The sequence below is a fragment of the Xiphophorus hellerii genome, chromosome 7, assembly GCF_003331165.1.
Source record: "Xiphophorus hellerii strain 12219 chromosome 7, Xiphophorus_hellerii-4.1, whole genome shotgun sequence".
Taxonomy (NCBI): domain Eukaryota; kingdom Metazoa; phylum Chordata; class Actinopteri; order Cyprinodontiformes; family Poeciliidae; genus Xiphophorus; species Xiphophorus hellerii.
In genome coordinates this window covers 8465453-8484714 of record NC_045678.1, presented here as the reverse complement: position 1 = coordinate 8484714, position 19262 = coordinate 8465453, and the positions used below count along the sequence as shown (strand labels likewise).

Genomic DNA, 19262 nt, shown 5'->3' with positions numbered 1-19262 from the left:
ACAGTTTTATACACACTACTTAGGGATATTTAGCTTTTGGGGGAAATTTCAAGATGAACCTAAAATGCACTTTAACCTTGACAGGTGAACTTAATATGATCTTCTCTAAAACTTTGAACGCACATATACAACTGTTCAATGATGTGGTACTTTTTGCACAACTTCCTGTTCTCCAACAGGAAGTTGCTTAATTCACAACAAGGGTTTGATCCAGGACCTGACAAATTTCCTGGTTCAATCAGAATCTGTATTTCAACAGTCATTGAACGGTTAGCCGCTAGCTGCATAGCGCTGCACCCAAGGCTGTTATTAGAAGATTTAGAGGAAGGAAAAAGTGCACAAGCAACATGCATTCCACACAGACTGGTATATTTCAAGTGTTTATTTCTGTTTAATTGTAGATTACAGCCAATGAAAACCCAAAATTGAGTTTCTGAAAAATTTTGAGTTGTACAGTAGAAAAGGCCTAATATAAGAATTTTTAAAACAAAAAGCCAACCTAGTGAAGGGTAATTCCCCTGTAGGACAGTATATACGCTCAATGCTGTTCATGAGATTCCTTGTGCACAAATTACTGCATCAATGCAGCAAGCCAGGGAGGTTTTAAGATTGCTTCAACAGTGGTTTCATCATCTTACTCTTGAAACACACTTAGTTTATTAGGTGTGTTATGTTTGCTGGCCAATCAAGCACAAGGACACCATAGTTATTAGGGCAGGTCTTTTTTTTCTCTTTTTTGCCTAGCTGTATTTAAAATTAAAATCTACATTTCCATAAGCTTCTCAGCAGAGGGAAGCTGATGTGCTCTAAAATGTACCTTTCAGTTTTTCCTTCCGCTAAACTTCCCACATATGAGTGGATACCGATTTTCATGAAGAGCCTTGTTCTTGTGAAGGGTGTCGAGGACTGTGTAAACCATAACACAACATTTCTGTTTTAGAAACCCTTTTCTTTATTGTTCTGATGTAATATCTGAACTTTTCAACGACATTCTAGTTTACAGAAATGGACTTTTGTGCAACGAACAACAAGTAAAATCAATTAAATCAGAAGCATATTACACTTTTAATGTAGAAGTCTGAAACATTTTGGTCAGTTTCAGTCACTAACCCCACGGTCAGCTCTCATACATCCTGAAACCACTACCATCAGGAAGTCATGGAGGTTCAGGCCCAATTTTGTTTTATCACTGAATGACAACAAAACATCACAGAGAGAACAAATGCTTCCACCAGAGGAATATTATTCTGAATTATTTGTTGCATTAACATGCTAACTTGATCGAGGTGGTCTTTTTTCCTCTGCCAGGGCAGCTAAACCAGATTAGCATGTTCTGGATGACACAGGGAGGAAATGTCCGAGCCACTCGTCGGCATGACTCACCACATAATTGCGTTTACTCAAATTTGGAGTCTGCAGCGCGAGGATCCCAGAATGAGGGGACAAATGAAAGGTGTCACATAACAGCAGGAAGTGAGCAGTTTGCTGCTGAAGATTCATGTTCGACATCGAGCGCCTCTCGTCTGCGGCAGGTGAAGATCGAAGATTAAAGATGGCCGCCTCCGTGCCGTTCCAGGAGAAGCTCTGTTACACGGCTGATGATGTCTGGATGGACCAGACAGTCTAACAGGTCGTTAGTGGTAATCAGAGAAGGTCCTGAGCCCTGATTATTCCTGCGCTCCGTCGCTAAATCGCATGAGCTAAATTGAGTTAAATCAGCACCACATGTGTGTTTTCCCTTAGCGCCAGCAGAACCGTCCTCCCTGGGAGAGACGGCAGCGTCACAGGAAGAGTCCTCCGGAACCGTTTTCTCCGGTTCGTCTTCCTGACACTTTACGGGGATGAGATGTTGCCCGAACGGGAGTCGGACGGACGCAGGGACCGTGACCCCGTCTCCTCTGAGCTTTAGTCGTCCACATGAGTCCCGTTTGGCAGGCTGGGTGGCCCTCGGGTCCGGGCTGGGCTTCCCGTGGAAGAGGCCCCTCTTTCTCTGAGCAGACACTGCCAGGTTAAGATACTGCATGTTTTCTTCATGGGAGAGCTTTTCTTCCTGGAAAATGTAAAAAAAATCTTTAAAAATATTTAATGTTTTAAACTTCATAATGCTTTTAAAAAGATCTGTTAGCTTGCTGTAGGCCTACATTTCTTCAGAAGAAGGCCAGGATTTCAGCTAATAATTGTATTCACACATTAGGAGCTGGATATATTTAGATTACACACATATACCAACTTTATTTATAATTATGTGACTTCTGAATGCAACTGGCTGTAATGAATCTTGTCCAGAGGTATCAGGGTAAAATTAGCCATGCTTTTCAGATTTTGATTTTCCTTTGTGAAGCGGAAGGAAAGAAAACACCGCTTTGTGTTAGTGTTTCATATAAAATCCCAATAAAAAGAGCTGTTTTGGCAGTATGTGTGGAACGTACATGTTATAAGTCAGCTGGTTTTATTGTCGTCAGCATAGATAAAAAAAAAAAAAAAAAACTGATTCTCTTACACAGTTATTCTGGCTGATCTCTTAAACTTCACTGTACAACAATACACACATCCGGTGTCCTCTGGGATGCTCCTGTTCATCTCTGCATTTTCAGAAGAGCTGTGGTCTCTCTATGCACACTGTGGTCTCAGTGGCAGGAGCAGCTTAAAAACACAAACTAAAGAATGTTCTGGAGGTGGGATAACAGAATTTTCATGAGGTACTGAGAGAGAGAAGAAAAAGAAAAATGCATCTGGTAGTCCCAAAAAGGAACACTAGAGGGCGACCAAGGTAAGACAGACCCTGAAAAGTTTCCCTTAAAGGTCATGATTTGTATCTGACTACAGACTGGATGGAGACTTAAAAACTATTAGATGTTTTCTCCAGAGACAGTGATTTTTGTAGCAGATTTTTGTAGTTAGATGAAAATAAGTTTGCTTAAATGGAAGTAATACCGTCTGATATTTTTATTTCTGTTTGATTTAAAATGGCTGCCGCTTTGCCGCACATTTTGCTATTTCATGTTTTTCAATCCTTAGTGAAGGAAATAATTTTAAAAAAAAGAAAACACATGTCAGTATATATATATATATAGTATTTGGAAACTGGATTTTTAAATCCATCACTTTTGTTTTTTTATTTTATCTTGGATTATGAGGTGCTTCAAATGTTTTTCATGGTAGCATGTACTTGTTACCTCAGTGGGGTTCAGCCAGGTGTCGGCGTTGTCGTCACTCGGAGCACCTTTCATCGCACACACAACCGTCCTGGTCACGGCTTCGCTGACCCGAGCTGCGTCGTCCACTTCCTGTGCAGAAACAGAGACAAACGTAAGCAAAATCTCACCAGCATTTATTATAATTTTTGCATTTAATGCAGACAGTTTTATCGTGTTTGTGACCTCTCTGGGAAAATGCTTAGAAATTTGCTTTTGTTTTCATTGTCAGAATGAAATGCCTCCAATCAAACACATTGTATATTAGACAAAGATAATCTGAGTAAATATAAAAAGCAGTTTTCTAATGATTTTAATTATAAGGCAAAAGAGGTATAGATCAACTTTGCCCCCATTTGTAAACATACTTGCTAAAGAAAGAGATGAATACAGAAGCAACTCGGATGATAAAATTGATTTTAAGTTTCGCCAGCCCACCCACGGCCGCCATCTTGTTAGACAATTATTTGGAATATAAATTCAGGTCAACTCAGAGAAGGGATGACTAAAAGACAAGTCAGTTTTTGACAATATTTTCTGTTATTTGTCATTTCTTTTTAAGAAAAGGAAGTGACAAAAACAAAAATGATTAAAATCGTAAATCAAATTTGGTATGGAAAAAAAAACAAGATTTTTTTTTTAAGCCAAATCTCCCAGCCCTGAAGCAAGCAAGGAAGAAAAGACAAGAAAGCTCACAGAAGCGTGTGAGGAAAGACAGGACACGACATTTAGACCATGGGACAGGGAACAAAGTCTTGAAAAACATATATTTTTCCACGATCAATATTAAAATTCCAGCATTTTCCAGACTGCACACAGGAACCCAGGTACTTGTATATTGTAAGATTATTACATCATTTTGGAAATTTCAGCTTTTTAATTAGAGAAAATCACAGCATTTAACTTCTTTTCCCACAGCTACAGACCTACAACACAATGAAATCTAATTCCTCCCTTTCCCAGACTCCAAAGGAACCCAGTTTAAAAACCTCAAAGCGCTTGGGCTATTTAGAGCGTCGTTTCAGGAAAGTTTTATGTGAAGAACACAGGATGAAGGAGAGACGTGACGGAGCGCCGGTACCAGCTCGATCCAGGAGTTGACGCTGACGGTGATGGGATCTATTGACTCCACATAGTGCCACCAGTGCCTGGGGACATAAAGCACCTGGTCACAGGAGATAAGAGAGAGAAAAGAGAAAAAAAGCCCATTTAATTTATCAAGAGTTCAATGGCAGCAATTAGTTTCTAAACTTCTGTTTTCCAAAGATAAAAAGCTACTAAGCACACAGATAATCCACCAGATGGCAGCATAAACCAGAACCCTTGTCGGTTAGCGGTCCATCAATTCATAAGGTGATTCTATTAAAAAACATAAAAAATAACGCAGAAGGTTTATCGATTTCAGTCCAGGAGAGATAGAGACCAACAGCCTTTCCTTCCATGTCAACAAGTAATTTCTAAATGTAGATAAAACCAAACTCAGGCCAAAAGCTGTCCTCAGGAACCAAAGGTTACCGATTCTGTGAGCTGCAGCAAAAAACGCAAGGAGGCCAATGAAATCGATGGTTAAAGGTGCAAAGGTCAGGAATGCCACACAGACTCGTTCGCAACTGGTTTATGGAAAAAGGATAAGGACAATATTTTTCCAGAAAAAAAAAGAAAACAGGGATTCTGCTGAAACATATTTAGGTCATCTTTCTCAGGAGAGATTTCAAATTAAGCAGGTAACAGTGACTTCAGCTTATGAATCAACTCGCATCAACATGTAGGCGGGTTTTTCTAAAGGTTGAGGAGGCTCCAAGAAGAGAAGATACAAAGGACTGATTTCTTTGTTTCCTGAGTAAAAAAAAAAAAGAGAAACAGGATGAAGAAGGGCAAGTAAAGGAAAAAAGGAACTGAACGGTGAGAAAGAGGAAACGTTAATGCTCCTTTCCCCCTCCCCCAGAGTTTACCACAGCTCTGCTGTAATTTAGAGCTCATCTTTATCTGAAGTGGGAAGTTAAGTCAATTGTCACTCGACCTGCTGACCTGGTCTTAACCCTGATTTCTTCCCCCCACCCGAACACATAATCCAAAGAGATGATGAGGTTTACCTATGAGCTCTTGCTTTCTTTGACATAAAGTCCCAAATCACCCAAAGGTGAAGCAGAACCACAACAAAAGTGTAATTTCATACGGAGGAGAGATACAAAGAGAAATGAAATCCGTTTTATTATTTTCAAATTTCTATCTTTTTTTCCCCCCCCAATTTCTACTTTTACTGTGTACATTTTTTCTGGATTCCATTTTAATATCACAGGAAAAATGTCTTGTTATAAGTGAAATAATCTGCCAGTAGAATTAGCACTTTTTTAAAATCAATTTTAAGGAATTATTGATCTAAAACAAGCTCCTATATCTTGCTGCAAAGTGACTTGTAAGCCAGGTTTGTCCTATTTCAACTGTAGTAAGATATTTGCACTAGAAACAAGACCAAGAGTACTTTGTAAATTTGGAGAGTTTTTTTTTGCAACGAGAAAAATACAGGACAGCACCGGACGACAGGGAAAGGATCCATGAACACACATCCAGAGCTACAATGGAAATGTTTAGAACAAGCCATGTTTCACAACGGCCCAAAGTCCAGATCTAATTAAAAATCGGTGTAAAAACCTGAAATCCTGACGTTCACAGATGTGCTTCAAAACAAAAAAAAAAAAAGCAGCTGTGATTGCAGGAAGGTAAGGTTAAGGTACAATTTATTAACTCAGTGGTGCTGAATACGTATGATCTCAACTCCTTCTTTGATGTTTTATCCTACACAGTTTTGATAAATAATGTTTCTCTTTCTTCCCCCTTCGCAAAGACACGCTTCTTTGTGCTTGTCTATGACATAAACACAATAAATCCATAGTTTCTTTTGAGTTGGCTTTGGTAGGTATGAGAAGGAAAACCATTTCAAGGGGTGTGAATACTTTTGCTATAAAACCGTATGAGAAGCACTCTGTCTGTTTAGATAACTTACTAGAATATACATGTTCTAATCTGTTAAATTTTTTTTAAATAAAAGTTTGGAAAACTTCACTTTTTCCGTTCTGGTTCAGACCAGAAGTTACAAAAGGACTTTTTAAGACGGCGTATGTATCGTGTAAATAAGGTGTTAAAATAAGGTTGTAAAAGCCTGAATTTCATAGAAAGTGGCCATCGATTCATCAATCGACATAAGAAAAAGGAAGTAAGGAAGATTTAATTTAGTCTTTAATTAACTTTAAAGATAAATCAATCCAAGCCTTTGTTTGTGCGTCCTGGATCAATAAACTCATCAAGTAGTGTCATCTTTGAAATTAGATTGCATTTTTAACCTTGTCACATTCTGACCTGCCCGGGCTCCAGAGTCACCGTGTGGGCCCTGGCCCCCTGGAACTGCGGGAACTTCCTCAGGTCTGGATGGAGAACGTGGACCTGGCTGAAGACGCTGGACTCCTCGTAGGGGATCCGGGTCGGGTAAAGCTTCGCTGTGTCCTCTGGAGGGAACAGATGCCAGCGTTTCCTGCAGAGAAGGGAGACCATTTTAATCTGAATCCAATCTGTTACACTGTATCCATGCCACATAAAGAAAAAGGAGAAAGCAGTAAAAGAAAGCTGAAGTTTCTAAAAACCCAAACCCAATCCAAATTCCAACTCTGCTCTTATTCTCCAGCAAAGGCAGCTGCAAAGCCATCAGTCCCAGACAATCTTTTCTAACATAAAACCTAAATTACATTCTCTCTATAGTTTGTTTAAAAACTATTTGACTTTGCCAATGCTTTTTTTAAAATTTCCTGTTGATCTGATCTAGCAGAAGGCCAAATGTCATGATATCAATCAACACCGTTGTATTTTCATAGATCAGCAGAGTTAAAAGACTGCTGGAGCGGCATTTCATTCCTTCAGAGATCAATACCAAATAAAGGAACCTGAGACCCAATTACAAGCTGTGAGACACAATTGTTGCTCCCTGAGAGGCCGCCAAAACGAGATAACGCAGACCTTTTCTTTTTCATTTCTTGGCTCGCTCTGTCCCGTTATTGTGGCTCGCCTTGTCGTCTGCTCTTTCCTGCTCCTTAGGAGAGCAGAGGGACAAATTAAATCCTTTCCAGAAGGCCGAGGACGGATCGCGGCGAGTGTCAGCAGCCGCGGTGCTTTTCACCTTCAGTGTTGTGGAAGAGTTGCGTACTTAGGAGGCTGAAAACGTTCACATGAGAAATCCTGCTCAGCTGCAGGTCCTGTCTGTTAAATTGAAGTGTGACACTGTTTCAGATTTAAATGGCAGGGATTAGTTTAAATCAGTGGTTCCCAAAGTGTGGGGCACAGTGCCATTGCAGGGGGGGCGCGGGAAGCGGTACGGATGAAAGAAAAAAAAAAAAAAAACTTACACAAAAGTGTTTCACTGCAAAGATGGTTTGTAGTGTGTTTTGTTGCAACCTGAAGTGTGAAATAAACTTCAGTGGAGTTTGAAAACAAAATATGTGTATAGGTTTATGTCTGTTTGAACGATGTGTGTGCCCAGTTGATTATTTTTTTTCTTTTTGGGTGGGATGTTATTGTAATCTATAGGGGGGCCCAGAAAATCTTTGGGAACCACTGGTTTAAACCATTAAATTCAGCTTTAAAAAACCCCTAATTTCTCAGATGCCTTCATCTGTATTTGATTCAAAAACTTTATTTTCAAAGTAGGGGATCTTTTATTCAAAAAAAGGTAAATATTACCTTAACCATAACTGACCGACTGAAAATAGTATAGATGAACCGATATGAAAGTTTGGGCCGATGTCAATATCCGGTATCCAATACCAACTCTGCTGTTGTTGTCAATTACCCGTAGCTACCAATATGTATATTATTGTATATTTCCATACACTTTTGACACTGTGTAAAAGCGACCACACCAGTTCGGTTGAACACCAAACACATATCCAGCTACTTCCACCTCCCGAAACACAAATGACAACAAAATCCAAATAAACATTGGTTGTTAACGTTGTACCACTTTTACCAACCGATACCCATATGTCCGAAAAAATTACTAGCATCAGCCGATACCAATGTCAATGCAGATGTATCATGCATCGACAGACAATAAAATTGTTGAGCATGATTACATTTTTAAACATTCCTTCTGTGCATGAGAGAAACACCATGATCAATGATGTGGCTCCTCTGAAGAGTTCCTAAATTTTTTTCAGACTCAAAATTCCAGAGTGCTCAGCATTTTCCTCCTGACTAATTTAAAATGCAAACCCTAAAATTCACCATGGCACAGTGGCACCAACTCCTGTGCCAGAGAAGTAGCTATTGGCTGACCTAAAGGTCGCTAGAGGTCAAATGCATGATGGGGAGATAATGAAGCTAATTTCTTTGACTGATGGAGGTTGTGTCCAATGTGAATTTGATGTAGTGTGCAGAAGTGATGTACCCACAGTAGTTTTGTTCCTTTTAAAACAATATTTTTTGACTCTTTTTTTTTTTTTGCCAACTCATTTTTAGACTAATAAGTAAATAATTTTTCAAAAATTGGCCTGTTTAATTATTTGATTCATTAATAACAACTTTTAATTTATTTATCTTTTTTAACCTTTTATTAATTTATGCCCCTCTAGCGCCAAAACAAAAGCTGGAAAAGTAAAATTTTGGGGGCTCGTCCGGGATATAGCTGAAGAGCTCAGCTTGTGTAATATTTTTTTTTGTGATGGGTTCAGGTGTTCCTTCTTACCGTCCTTGAACCTGCAGCACAAGGTTACAGCCATAGGTGTCCAAATGGCACGGCGTGTTAGCCCCTTCTGTGCCAATCCAAAGAGTGCTCTCCTTCCCGTTACGTCCTTCAAAGCCAAACTCAGACCACTTTACATCCTGGAATAAACAGCAATCATTTATTCCTTTCAAAACAGTGTTGAAAATATAACTAAATTTAGTCCATAATTATTTCAAAAATATAGGAACAAGGCTGATACCAGAGTTACAACCTTGCCATCTCATTGCTTATTTATAACCTTACACCACCAGCTGCAGTGACAGAGCACATATACGGTAACAAATGAAGTTGTCCAAGCAGAAAAAGTAAACTTACGATTGGTAATTGTTTCTAGGAAAACTGCCTCATCAGTTACATACTACCAAAGCAAAAATACTAAATCCCACAAGGTCCCAGAATAATGAAGTCATTATTCTATATGAAAGCAGCTGGAAATGACAGACTGGTCAATTTAGCCTTGAGGAAGCCTTCCTCCAACACCATGATTCTCTTAAGCCCATGTCTGCTCGTCTCATAGCCATAAATGTCAGTAGATAATAATTACAGCTGGATGCCCAGTAACAGTTTATCACACAGACTAAAAAATGTAATAAATTCCAGGACATTGCTAAAAATAAAAAGAAGTGACACTTATGTAATTCTTGAGCAGAGGATGAGTCAGTAAGTTAATAAACAAATGTAAAATGTCAAACAAGAGGTTGAAATTAAATGCAAGATTGGAACTGCTATTTTGGCTTTTAAGGCTGTGGTTTTTTAACAGAATGCTTAATATTTGAATTGTTGAACATTACAATCTCTTCCACAAAGTTTGGCAGGCTGAAGTGAGCAGCATATTTTTATTTATTATTATTATTATATTAAATTAAATCATGAGTTAAGATATTTGAGGAGTGTGCAAATTAGTTGAGACTAAAATATAAAAAATAAATATAACGTTTAAATTAAGAACATGTATTGAGTACAGGATTTAGACTCTTGGCCATTGAAGAAGGCTGTGTTTTTGTCTGGTGATCCATTTCAGCATTAATTTGGCCACTTGCTTTGAAAAATTATCCTGTTAAAAGTTGTTTTCTATTTACTGGTTGATTCCACCAGATTTTTTTTATTAAAATCTCAAGGTGTTCCATGGCGATACTATATTCAATAGCGTCCAAATACCAAACAGAAACAAAAAGCGGGGCATTACGGTTACCTCAAACATGGAAGGTTGATCGTGAAACAGCGTGGTGATGTACTTGTAGTCAGCATAAGCCCAGTACTCTGAGCAGGGGTATTCAGAGAAAGACCCCACATCGGTCTGATGCTGAGTCCAGCGCAGGAACTGAGTCACTGTGGCCTCGATGTACGAACACTGAGTCTCAAACAGAGGAGCTACAAAGAGGGAGGAAGAAACAAAAGAGTTTGGATGTAAGAACTTCAGTCCTATTCATAACCCCTTTGTTTTAAAACATTTTAAATTAATTATATAAAGAAATAAAAAAAAACACAACACATTTTTATAAGCCCTTCAGTCTTTTTTCAATACTTTCTAATGGTTTTCTTTCCATCTGCATTTTAAACCTCAATTCATAAACAGCTTTAACCTGGTGAGAGCCAGAGTAGGCTCACTGTAGCTTGAGGTCTAATTTCTTGCTTAACATGGATTCTAGATGATTTATTACTGAGGAGTGACGCCTTCCCTCTGAAGGGATTCATCATCTGTTCTTACCGTTTGTTGCCTCTTTCCTTCCGAGTCTGAATCGGATCAGCCTGTCTTGGAGGCAGCCTGACAGATGCTGTGCAGTCCAGTGCAGGACAGGCCAGCCCTGGGTCATGTTCAGGAAAACTGAAGGATGCTGCAAATGCTCCAAAATCCATCTGGTCTCCTCTGGGCTGAAGGGTTTAATGGGGGTCACGGCAGCCATTGCCTGGGGGTCCACGCTGTTCACAGGCTGCAACATGGGGATAAGACAGGGTATTAGCAGAGTCAGCGTTTAATATTATTGTGCCAAACACAGATGGCATGCAGAAGGTAGAGAAGGATGTTTTCTTTTTTGAGGCATACAGCAAGTGGAAAATTAAAGGAAGCAATGATAATTTGACTCATTATCAGATTACGATGTATTCTGTAAAATGTATCTCTATGTTTCCAATACAGTTTATTTGGATTACTAATAAATTCACTTGACTTTTGAATCCGATGATAAACAGACTGGTCTTGGTTTATTAAATGCAGTTTTCAGTCATTTGGATGTCATTGATTTGTTTGGTCTTTGCCCTAATTTCTTCTATGCATTTTTAATCTCTACTTACAACTGTGCTATTTTATAAGCATAAAATAGAAAGACTTGTAATTCCTTCCCTGGTCTTTTTGTTTAAAAACTTTGCATAACACACTATTGATGTTCGTTTTGGTTCTTCTTCCTCTTTGGGTTAATTGACTCTTGACAGATTCTAACCTCAAATAAACTAAAATAACTCAGAAAACACAGCTGCTGGTAGATACACCTTACTGTAAAATAACCTAATTTCCTAACATAAAACTGCTTTTAAATAAAAAGCAAAACCACCACCTAGTGTGCATCAGCTAACAGGCAGCCCTTTTTAGTATCCAAAAATCTGGGTACGAAATTATCAAAAGAGATTTCTGAAATTAGAAGAAGATGACATTCATCCTGTATGACCACAAAACCTTTACATAAACTGTCAGGCAGACTGGTGGGGCGTCATGTGCTTGTTAGCAACAAAAAGTCTTGAGTAAAAGAAAACAAAAAATCTTCTGCATATTAATGCTATTTTTATATTATGTAAAATGTTAAAAGATCTGAAGATTTGTTGGGCTAACCTGTTGATTTTTGAAAATAATATAACTATTTAATCACATCCTTGTTAGGTTTGGTCACAATAACTGCCAGGTTAGTAATTTTGCATCTGTTTTGAACGTCGTTCCTGCTTAATGACTTTTTGTTCTCTGGAACGTGTTTGGTGTGTTTTGAAAGCAATTTCCCGAAAAAAAAACCCATTAAAATTGAATCTTGCTGGGAAGCTAAAGCTAATTTTGAACTTCCGCACTGAATGCTAATGAACTGTAATGAGACAACAGCGGGAACCCTACGACTTATTAACATTATCTTTTGCTTTTAGTGTACTTCAATAATTAAGATGACGTCTATTCTAATTTCAATCAGAATACCAGCTGAACGGGACTGTACATTTGTTGAAAAATAAAAACGGAACTAATGATGTTAGCTGCCTTATGTTTTTTGGTATGCATAGATTCATGTTTTCCGTTTAACAGTGAAAATTTCCAAGTAAACTCAGCTCCAGCTAGCTTCGTGGAGACGTATGTGTCTGTGGAAAAGCCACACTCACCTATCCCTACACGTGCAGAGGAACTTCTGGCGGATGTAAACAAAACTCACATGACACAACGCGGCTCTCAATTTACATTCGGTACTGTCCGACATGTAACTGCTCCATTTTGGCTCTGTTTTCGGCTTCAACATCCTCAGTGAAGCTCGCGCTTAAGCGGGGCCGTAATGGCGGCGGTAGCGCGCCAGTTTCCCACACCGCAAACTATTTCCGTTTGGACATGCGCAGTGGAGCAGTTACGCAAAAAAAAAAAGGGGGCTGTCGGCTTGGCTGTTATTCTTTTTGTACACGACAATAGCTGAGCAACACATCTGTTGTCCTTCAAACAGACGTAAAAGTTAGCTTTCGGACTACACTGACAACCGAGCGAGCGGCTACTATGGGTGCCGCTTCCAGCACCGAGGCAGAAAGGGAGCCGCTTCTTGCTCCGACTTCCGCTGGGACCACTAACAGCCTGCCCGTTAACAGCCGAGTGTATGGCAGAAGATGGCTGGTTCTGACCCTGTTTTCCCTGCTGGCACTCATGCAAGGGATGGTCTGGAACTTCTGGGGACCCATTCAGAACTCGGCTGTAAAGGCTTACGGGTTCACCAAGTCTGACATCGCGGTTTTGGTTCTGTGGGGCCCGGTTGGGTTCTTCCCCTGGTTGCTGTTTATGTGGTTAATGGACAAAAAAGGTGAGTTGTTCTAATTTGGCACTACGTGTCCTGCCTGTCTCGACATTATATTGCTGCTTGACCCCTCACCCTCGTCAATACTGTGACACATAGATTAGTTTCGATAATCAAAACACACAAAAGTTTGGGTGACGAAAATCAGATATTGCAGCATTTTAAAGACCGCAGTACTGCCACCGTTTTAATTTTTATTAAGGTATGAATACATTTACTTAGTCTTTGTATGAGGATTGTTAGCTTTGAACAAATTTTTGAAAACAAAAAAACCCCCACATTTTAGCTAATTTTTTAAAAATTGATTTCACTCAGTTGTTCAAAGATCTGATCACAGGTTAAATAATAATAATAAAAAATATATATTTTCTCCCTTACACTTTAAAATATTCTTGCATTGTAAAATAATCAATTTCAGGTTTGGCCAGTCTAGACATTTTAGACTTTGAGCTGATAAAATGTAACCAAACAACAAGCAAAACAAAAATGTAAAACAGTCTTTGGATGTGGCATTGAATTAGAAACTGTAAATAAGCTGGCATCTTTAGACACTTTCGTGTGCACTTGTATTTTCTTACAGTGTATAAACTGTGCACATTAGTGTCGGGGTGTCCATTTTTCATTGACAGGACATCTAAATAAGCAAGAGAAGTCTAAAGCTGTGCTGCCCTGGGTAAAGAGCCCATATCAAAACTGTAAATTGACCAAATGATGAATTAATGATTCCATAGTTTCCTTCAGTAAGTTTACAGCTGAAGTTGGAGCCATATGAACATAAACACTATTGATGATGCATTAGAACATATTTGCATTTTAAAACTTCAGATGTCACTGACGTCAGCATTTAGAAATTCCTGAATATTTCGGGAAGCGCTTTCGATTTATTATGAGGAAGTTGAAGAGCCTGACTTAAGCCTCTGAGTCAGAGTGGGCTCCACCTAACCAGTTCAGACTGCATCACCTGACACAAAGTGTGTAATTTCCACACTGAACTGGTTAGTAGTTTTGTCTGACGAAGTGCTGCGTTTCATTATCCTGATTGGAAACATGCAAAAACCTGAGTGGAATAATTCTGCCAGTCTTGTGATCCTGATTCACCAGCATTTTGGGAGTTCTGTTTTCATCTGCGCCAAAGTCGGTTTCAGGCGGCGTTTCTCCTTCTTTACATAAATGTTAGGAAATTCATAATGATGAGGCAACATAAAGCTGCTCCCACAGACTTATAAAACCTAAAAAATAAATGAGGACAAGATGTCCTGTTTTCTCAAATTGCTTTGTCACATGGTCTGATATTGTTTACAAGAGCGGTTGCTGCAGGTTTAAGCCTGGTCTGCCTTCATGGATTTCTGTGCTGCATATATACACATGTTGACGTCCACATGCAGGGACACGAATCAGTGGGGGAAAGGCTTTCGCTCCCTGCTGAGAGCTCCCGCTTACTCGGAGGTAGAAACTGCTTGTGAACAACGAGGCAGGCGTCGCCATTTAAAGAGAAATCCTGTCAAAGAAGCGTCAGTGTTACAAAAGATGCTTTGAGAGTATAATTATTTGGTGATGGAGACTACTTTCCAAAATTCTGATCCCAACATTTTGCTTGTAATCTTATTACCACTTCACAGTCTTCTTGGAAGCACATGTTGATTATAAAACCACTTCTACCTGCTGATAACTGTTGCTCACGTTCTTTCATTCAGTTTTTGATCAGAGTACATCCGCCGGTTTTATTAGAAGACTTTCATGTAAAAGGCTGGTCACTGTGGACGAAGGATTTTCATCTTTAATCTCTAGGCAGAAAGAAAACTTGAAAATTAAAACATCTTACTGCAGACCGAGTCGATAAATTTGAATATTATTGAAAAGCCCATTTATTTTAGAAACTTTACACCCATTATGTAGTCACAGATGGATGTTTGAAAGCTTTTATTTCTCTTAATTATGATCATTTTCCACTTACAGGTAGTTGAAAACATGACATTTAACATTAGGATATTAAATCAGACCGATACTACAACTACTTTTAAAAACAGAAATATTAATGAAAAGTATGTTTAATTCTTGCTTGAAGGTGCTTTCCATGATTTCTATAAGTGGTGTTTTTAAGAAGTTTGCTTTATAAAACGCATTTAAAGAGCAGAGAGACGAGTAACTAAAACATTATGAAGCATTAAAAAAATATATTTCTGATAACCTAAATAAAAAATCTACTCTATTCTTACTAATGGAACATTGTGAATTTTAAATTCTTGGCCTCACTACACTTAAATGGTGATGAAGGGAGGAAGTGGAAGAACCGTGGTTACCTGTTGACATGGGATCAGTCAGGTGATGACGGTGTAGCAGCCTCTTAAAATATCTGCTTCTGCAAACATTTGTAAAGAAGAATGATGAAAGCCTTAAGCAATAATGCCGCGTGCAAAATTTTAAATGGTTACTTTCATTTCTGGATGTGCTGACATTTCGTTCCCGATAAATCTTTTTTTGTTGTTGTTGTTCTGCGTGCATAACTCAATCGTATTGCATTTTAATTACGCTTAATGAAAAAAAACATATTTCTTTCATCTGAAAAGGTGAAATGGTTGGTTTTGAAGTGTTTGAAAGAATGTAAAACAAACGTTAAAATGTGTATGCATATTATGGCTTCTCCTTAAAATTAATGACCAATAGTTTTTTTTTCTTTCTTTCTTTTTTTTGGATGAAATACATCTTATTTGAAGCTTTTTCTCACAAGAAACATCTTGACAAGATGTTTAGCTAGTTTTTTAGTCATAGGTTTCTTGACTTGTAATTGAACCACAGTCAGCTAACAGCCTTCGAACATGGTGCGTTTGCCATACTTTTATACCACACCTATTAATGAGATAAAGCTTTATGGTGACTATATCAACTTACAGTGTGCAATATTACAACATAGCTGGTCCACTGACCCACATAAGGAGCAGATAATAATGCTGCAGATATGATTGGTTTCTCGCGCAAGTATCAGTCGATCGTCAATCTTACAAAATTATCACTCCCACTCAGCATTTGTCCAATGTAGTAACCATATCCACAACAAATTTTTGAACAACTAAACAAATAAAACAGTGCTGCAGGAATATGTGTCAAGAATGAGTCCCACGTCAGGTCTGCAAGAGTAGAACAATTTCATTTCAACCTTACAACACAACAAATCGCAAAAATATTGGCATGTCATAATCAGCGGGCTCAAATATGTTATTACACACAACTGTTTTGTACGCAGTCTTTGTTGGATATTACTTTCAGGTGTCAGAAATGCATTTTGATTCTCTTGATGGCCATAATTCATTATTGTTTTGGACAGTGTTCGCTGGAGCAGATGCCCACATTTGGCACGGTTGACAGTTCTCTACCTGCTGAGGTCACAGAGGTCACTGGAAGCACCGTAGTGCAGCATCTACATCAGTTCAAACATAGCAAGCAACGTAAAATATAAAACAGTATGTACATTAGAGAAGGCATAAAAATTGAGTTGCAATCACTAAATTAGCTAGGCGCTCCTGCTGAAAGTCAAATGGGAGGCTAACTTTTAAACAGCTGCAGCTCTGACAAAACCTGCTCCAAGACAATGTTCCAAGGCAGGCTGCAAATGTGCAACACAGAGGCTGAAACACAAAGGAATCAAGTTGCTGCACAGGCCCAGAAGCTAAGGCAACGCGCCCGGTAGAAAACTGAAGTAATGTTGAGAAGAGGTGCAGATCAGAATCGAAGCCCCTATTTACTGGTGAATGTTTATCCAGCAAATCTGACTCCTTCTGTTTTATTATAGGCTGCTAACCAGAGATCTGGGATATACCTGGAAATAGGCCAACTAATTGTGTAGCTTAACTACCCTCAAGGCTAAGAGCGATAATCTTTCTCAAAACTTTATTCATTGTATTGATGTAACTCAGGCAACCTTTAACAAGGTACTAAGAGCTTTTTTGTTCATATACATGAAATGTTCAGGTGATATAATTATGAGGCCTTCCTGTCCCAAATCCGACATACAGAGTTTCATGGTTTACTTTTTGTTGAAACTCATTTTAAAAGAAGTTGATTTTAAAAAAAGAAGGAAAAACCGCAACCATTGTTTCTTGTCCAACTGAAGCCGACATAATGCAGTGCCTTTTAATTAATAATACTGCGGTAACTTTCTGCATTTCGTCACATTACAGCCACAGACTACAAAGCACTTTGTTGAGATTTTGTGTGATAGATAAACACAAAGAAATTAATAATTTTGAAGCGACAAGAAAAAAAAAAGTTTCTTTTCGCAAATAAAAATGCGAAAAGTGTTGCATGCAGGAAATCTTTCTGCATATCCTCAATGAGATTGAGATCTAGACTTTGACTGGGTCATTCTACAACATTAAACAATTCAAGGAGGTATGAATATATTTACTCAGCATTGCATTTCTGTAAGTAAGATTAGTTGAAATAATAAATGGAAACCTGAAACGTAGCGAAGTGGTTTTTCAATAATTAACCAGTTTTGCTGATTGATTGAACTGAACGTCTGTTCTTGAGCTACAGGAAGTGAGGAATACTTTCGGAGGTTGCAGCAGAATCATGCGGCACAGAAATGTTGATCAGGACAAATTGTGAACATGGCGTGGTTATAAAATAAACCACTCTCACTCGTTTCAGTTGCAGCCAGTTCTTCCTGTCTATTCGTCATCTTCTTTAACGTCTGTGCCTTTTGCTGTCCAGGCTTACGGGCTTCCCTCCTGCTCTCGGCCTTCTTCATGCTGCTGGGATCGACCATGCGAAGCATCCCGCTGACAGACCTGAACCTCAGACGGTGGTAAGAGTCCTGCATGCATTATGGAAGCAGATGGTCTTAGAGGGCAAACGTGACGCTGAGGGTGAAAACGAGGCACGGAGCGACTTGCAAACTGCAGCCTGGTCATTTCGGAACTAGACGCGTTTGACGTATTTTTATGGCTAAGCAACAGCTTGACGGAAAAAGAGACCAGCATGGCAAAGTCAGGACCTCTTCTTCTCTGACGAATCTGATAGTGAGGTGTAGCTGGCGATGTCTGCTATTTTTTGTACCCTTTTTGATTCGGTGTCAATTAGGATTTTGAGGCATTTATGCTAAATTAATTTTCTAATTTAAAGCACAAAATCTGAACATGAACCTATCGCAATAGGTCATATTCGTCTGATTTGTTCTTTTATGTTTTATGTACAGTAATCATGTTTGTCAGTACTTACATCGATTGGTATCCTAAGTTAAGTAGGCGAGGTCAGATGAGGTTTAGAGAGATTTATCTCTTGCTGCTGCTTTATTCACCCTTCCAGGAAGGATAAAGTGTGGACTCTTCCATACTCACTCATCTGACTCGATGGCTCTTAAGTTGTTTTTGTTATTTTTTTATACCAGTATCACTAGGCAACATGGCAAAAATATTACCACAGCTTTTTTTTTTCCACTGGAATTCTTGGTACTAAAGTTACAGCAACAAAGAGATTTTAAGCCAAAGAACATTTCTAATTCTGAACATATTCTCATCCGTTTGTGAAATTTTGCCAACCTGGATCAAGTACAGTTAGCATTCAATTAATTACACTTAAGTTTAACACCATGTCAGAAATGACATTACACTGTGTAGGAAGTCTGTGTTTTTTTCCCCCCCCTCGTCAAAGTGCTTCAGGGAATGACAATCTCAGACTCTCCTGAAGTTATGGTTTTTTTTTTGAGCTAAAGAGGATCGAACTAAAGTACAGCACGCAGCTTCAGTTATTACAGCTAGAAGCTAATCAGGCCTGAAATCTGACCTGGACCTTCAGAGCCACATAAAGACAGTTACAAAGTCGGCCTTCTATCACCCAAAGAACATTTCCAGGATTAGAGGACTAATGTCTCAGCAAGATCTAGAGAAACTCATCCATGTGTTTATCTTCAGTCCCATTGATTACTGCAACAGCACAACTCAATCAGGCAAAATGCTTCTGTTAGTCTATAAATCACTGACCGGCTTAGCACCAAAATACATTATAGATTTGTTGTGGTTCTATCAAATTTCCAGACCTCTCATGTCTTCAGGTTCTGGTTCTGCTCTGCATCTCCAGAACCAAACAGCATTCAGCTTCTATGCACCACGAATCTAGAACAAACTTCCAGAAAACTACAAAACCCTGAGTTCCTTTAAATCTGGACTAGAAACCCACATCGACCATCATATTTGATGTGTATTTACTTGATTTGGATGATGGCATTTGACTAGATGTAATGTTTATTGCTTGTTTCGTAATTGGTGACAACGTGATTTT

At 38.8% G+C, this 19262-nt stretch overlaps 2 protein-coding genes across 3 annotated transcripts in view; one reads left to right on the top strand and one right to left on the bottom strand.

Moving 5' to 3' along the window:
• Window positions 1-928: 928 nt before the first annotated feature.
• Window positions 929-12470, bottom strand: hspbap1 (hspb associated protein 1). Of its 2 annotated transcripts, XM_032567554.1 has the most exons (8): window positions 12316-12468; window positions 10673-10895; window positions 10157-10335; window positions 8926-9062; window positions 6552-6723; window positions 4276-4359; window positions 3177-3287; window positions 929-2050 (listed from the first exon to the last, which is right to left on the bottom strand). In XM_032567554.1, the coding sequence occupies exons 2-8, from the start codon at window positions 10866-10868 to the stop codon at window positions 1547-1549; spliced, it is 1383 nt and encodes a 460-aa protein (XP_032423445.1). In that variant the 5' UTR covers window positions 10869-10895; window positions 12316-12468; the 3' UTR covers window positions 929-1546. The 2 variants fall into 2 exon arrangements, with proteins under 2 accessions (XP_032423445.1, XP_032423446.1); XM_032567555.1 differs by lacking the exon at window positions 4276-4359 and having other exon boundaries at window positions 12316-12470.
• A 73-nt stretch (window positions 12471-12543) lies between these two features.
• slc49a4 (solute carrier family 49 member 4) overlaps window positions 12544-19262 on the top strand; it is a 51421-nt gene continuing 44702 nt past the window's right edge. Inside the window, exons 1-2 of the mRNA XM_032567553.1 lie at window positions 12544-12992; window positions 17697-17790. Coding sequence (XP_032423444.1) covers window positions 12695-12992; window positions 17697-17790 — 392 coding nt within the window. The 5' untranslated portion in view covers window positions 12544-12694. The remainder of the gene's footprint in view (window positions 12993-17696; window positions 17791-19262) is intronic.

Bases quoted from the DNA above. Each gene is read 5' to 3' on its own strand.
- hspbap1 (XM_032567554.1), bottom strand. From the start codon at position 10,868: ATGGCTGCCGTGACCCCCATTAAACCCTTCAGCCCAGAGGAGACCAGA. The intron at 6,724-8,925 runs GTAAGAAGGAAC...CCTTCTCTGCAG, and splicing joins GTGCTGCAGGTTCAAGGACG to GAAACGCTGGCATCTGTTCC. The intron at 3,288-4,275 runs GTACCGGCGCTC...GTTTCTGCACAG, and splicing joins TCAACTCCTGGATCGAGCTG to GAAGTGGACGACGCAGCTCG.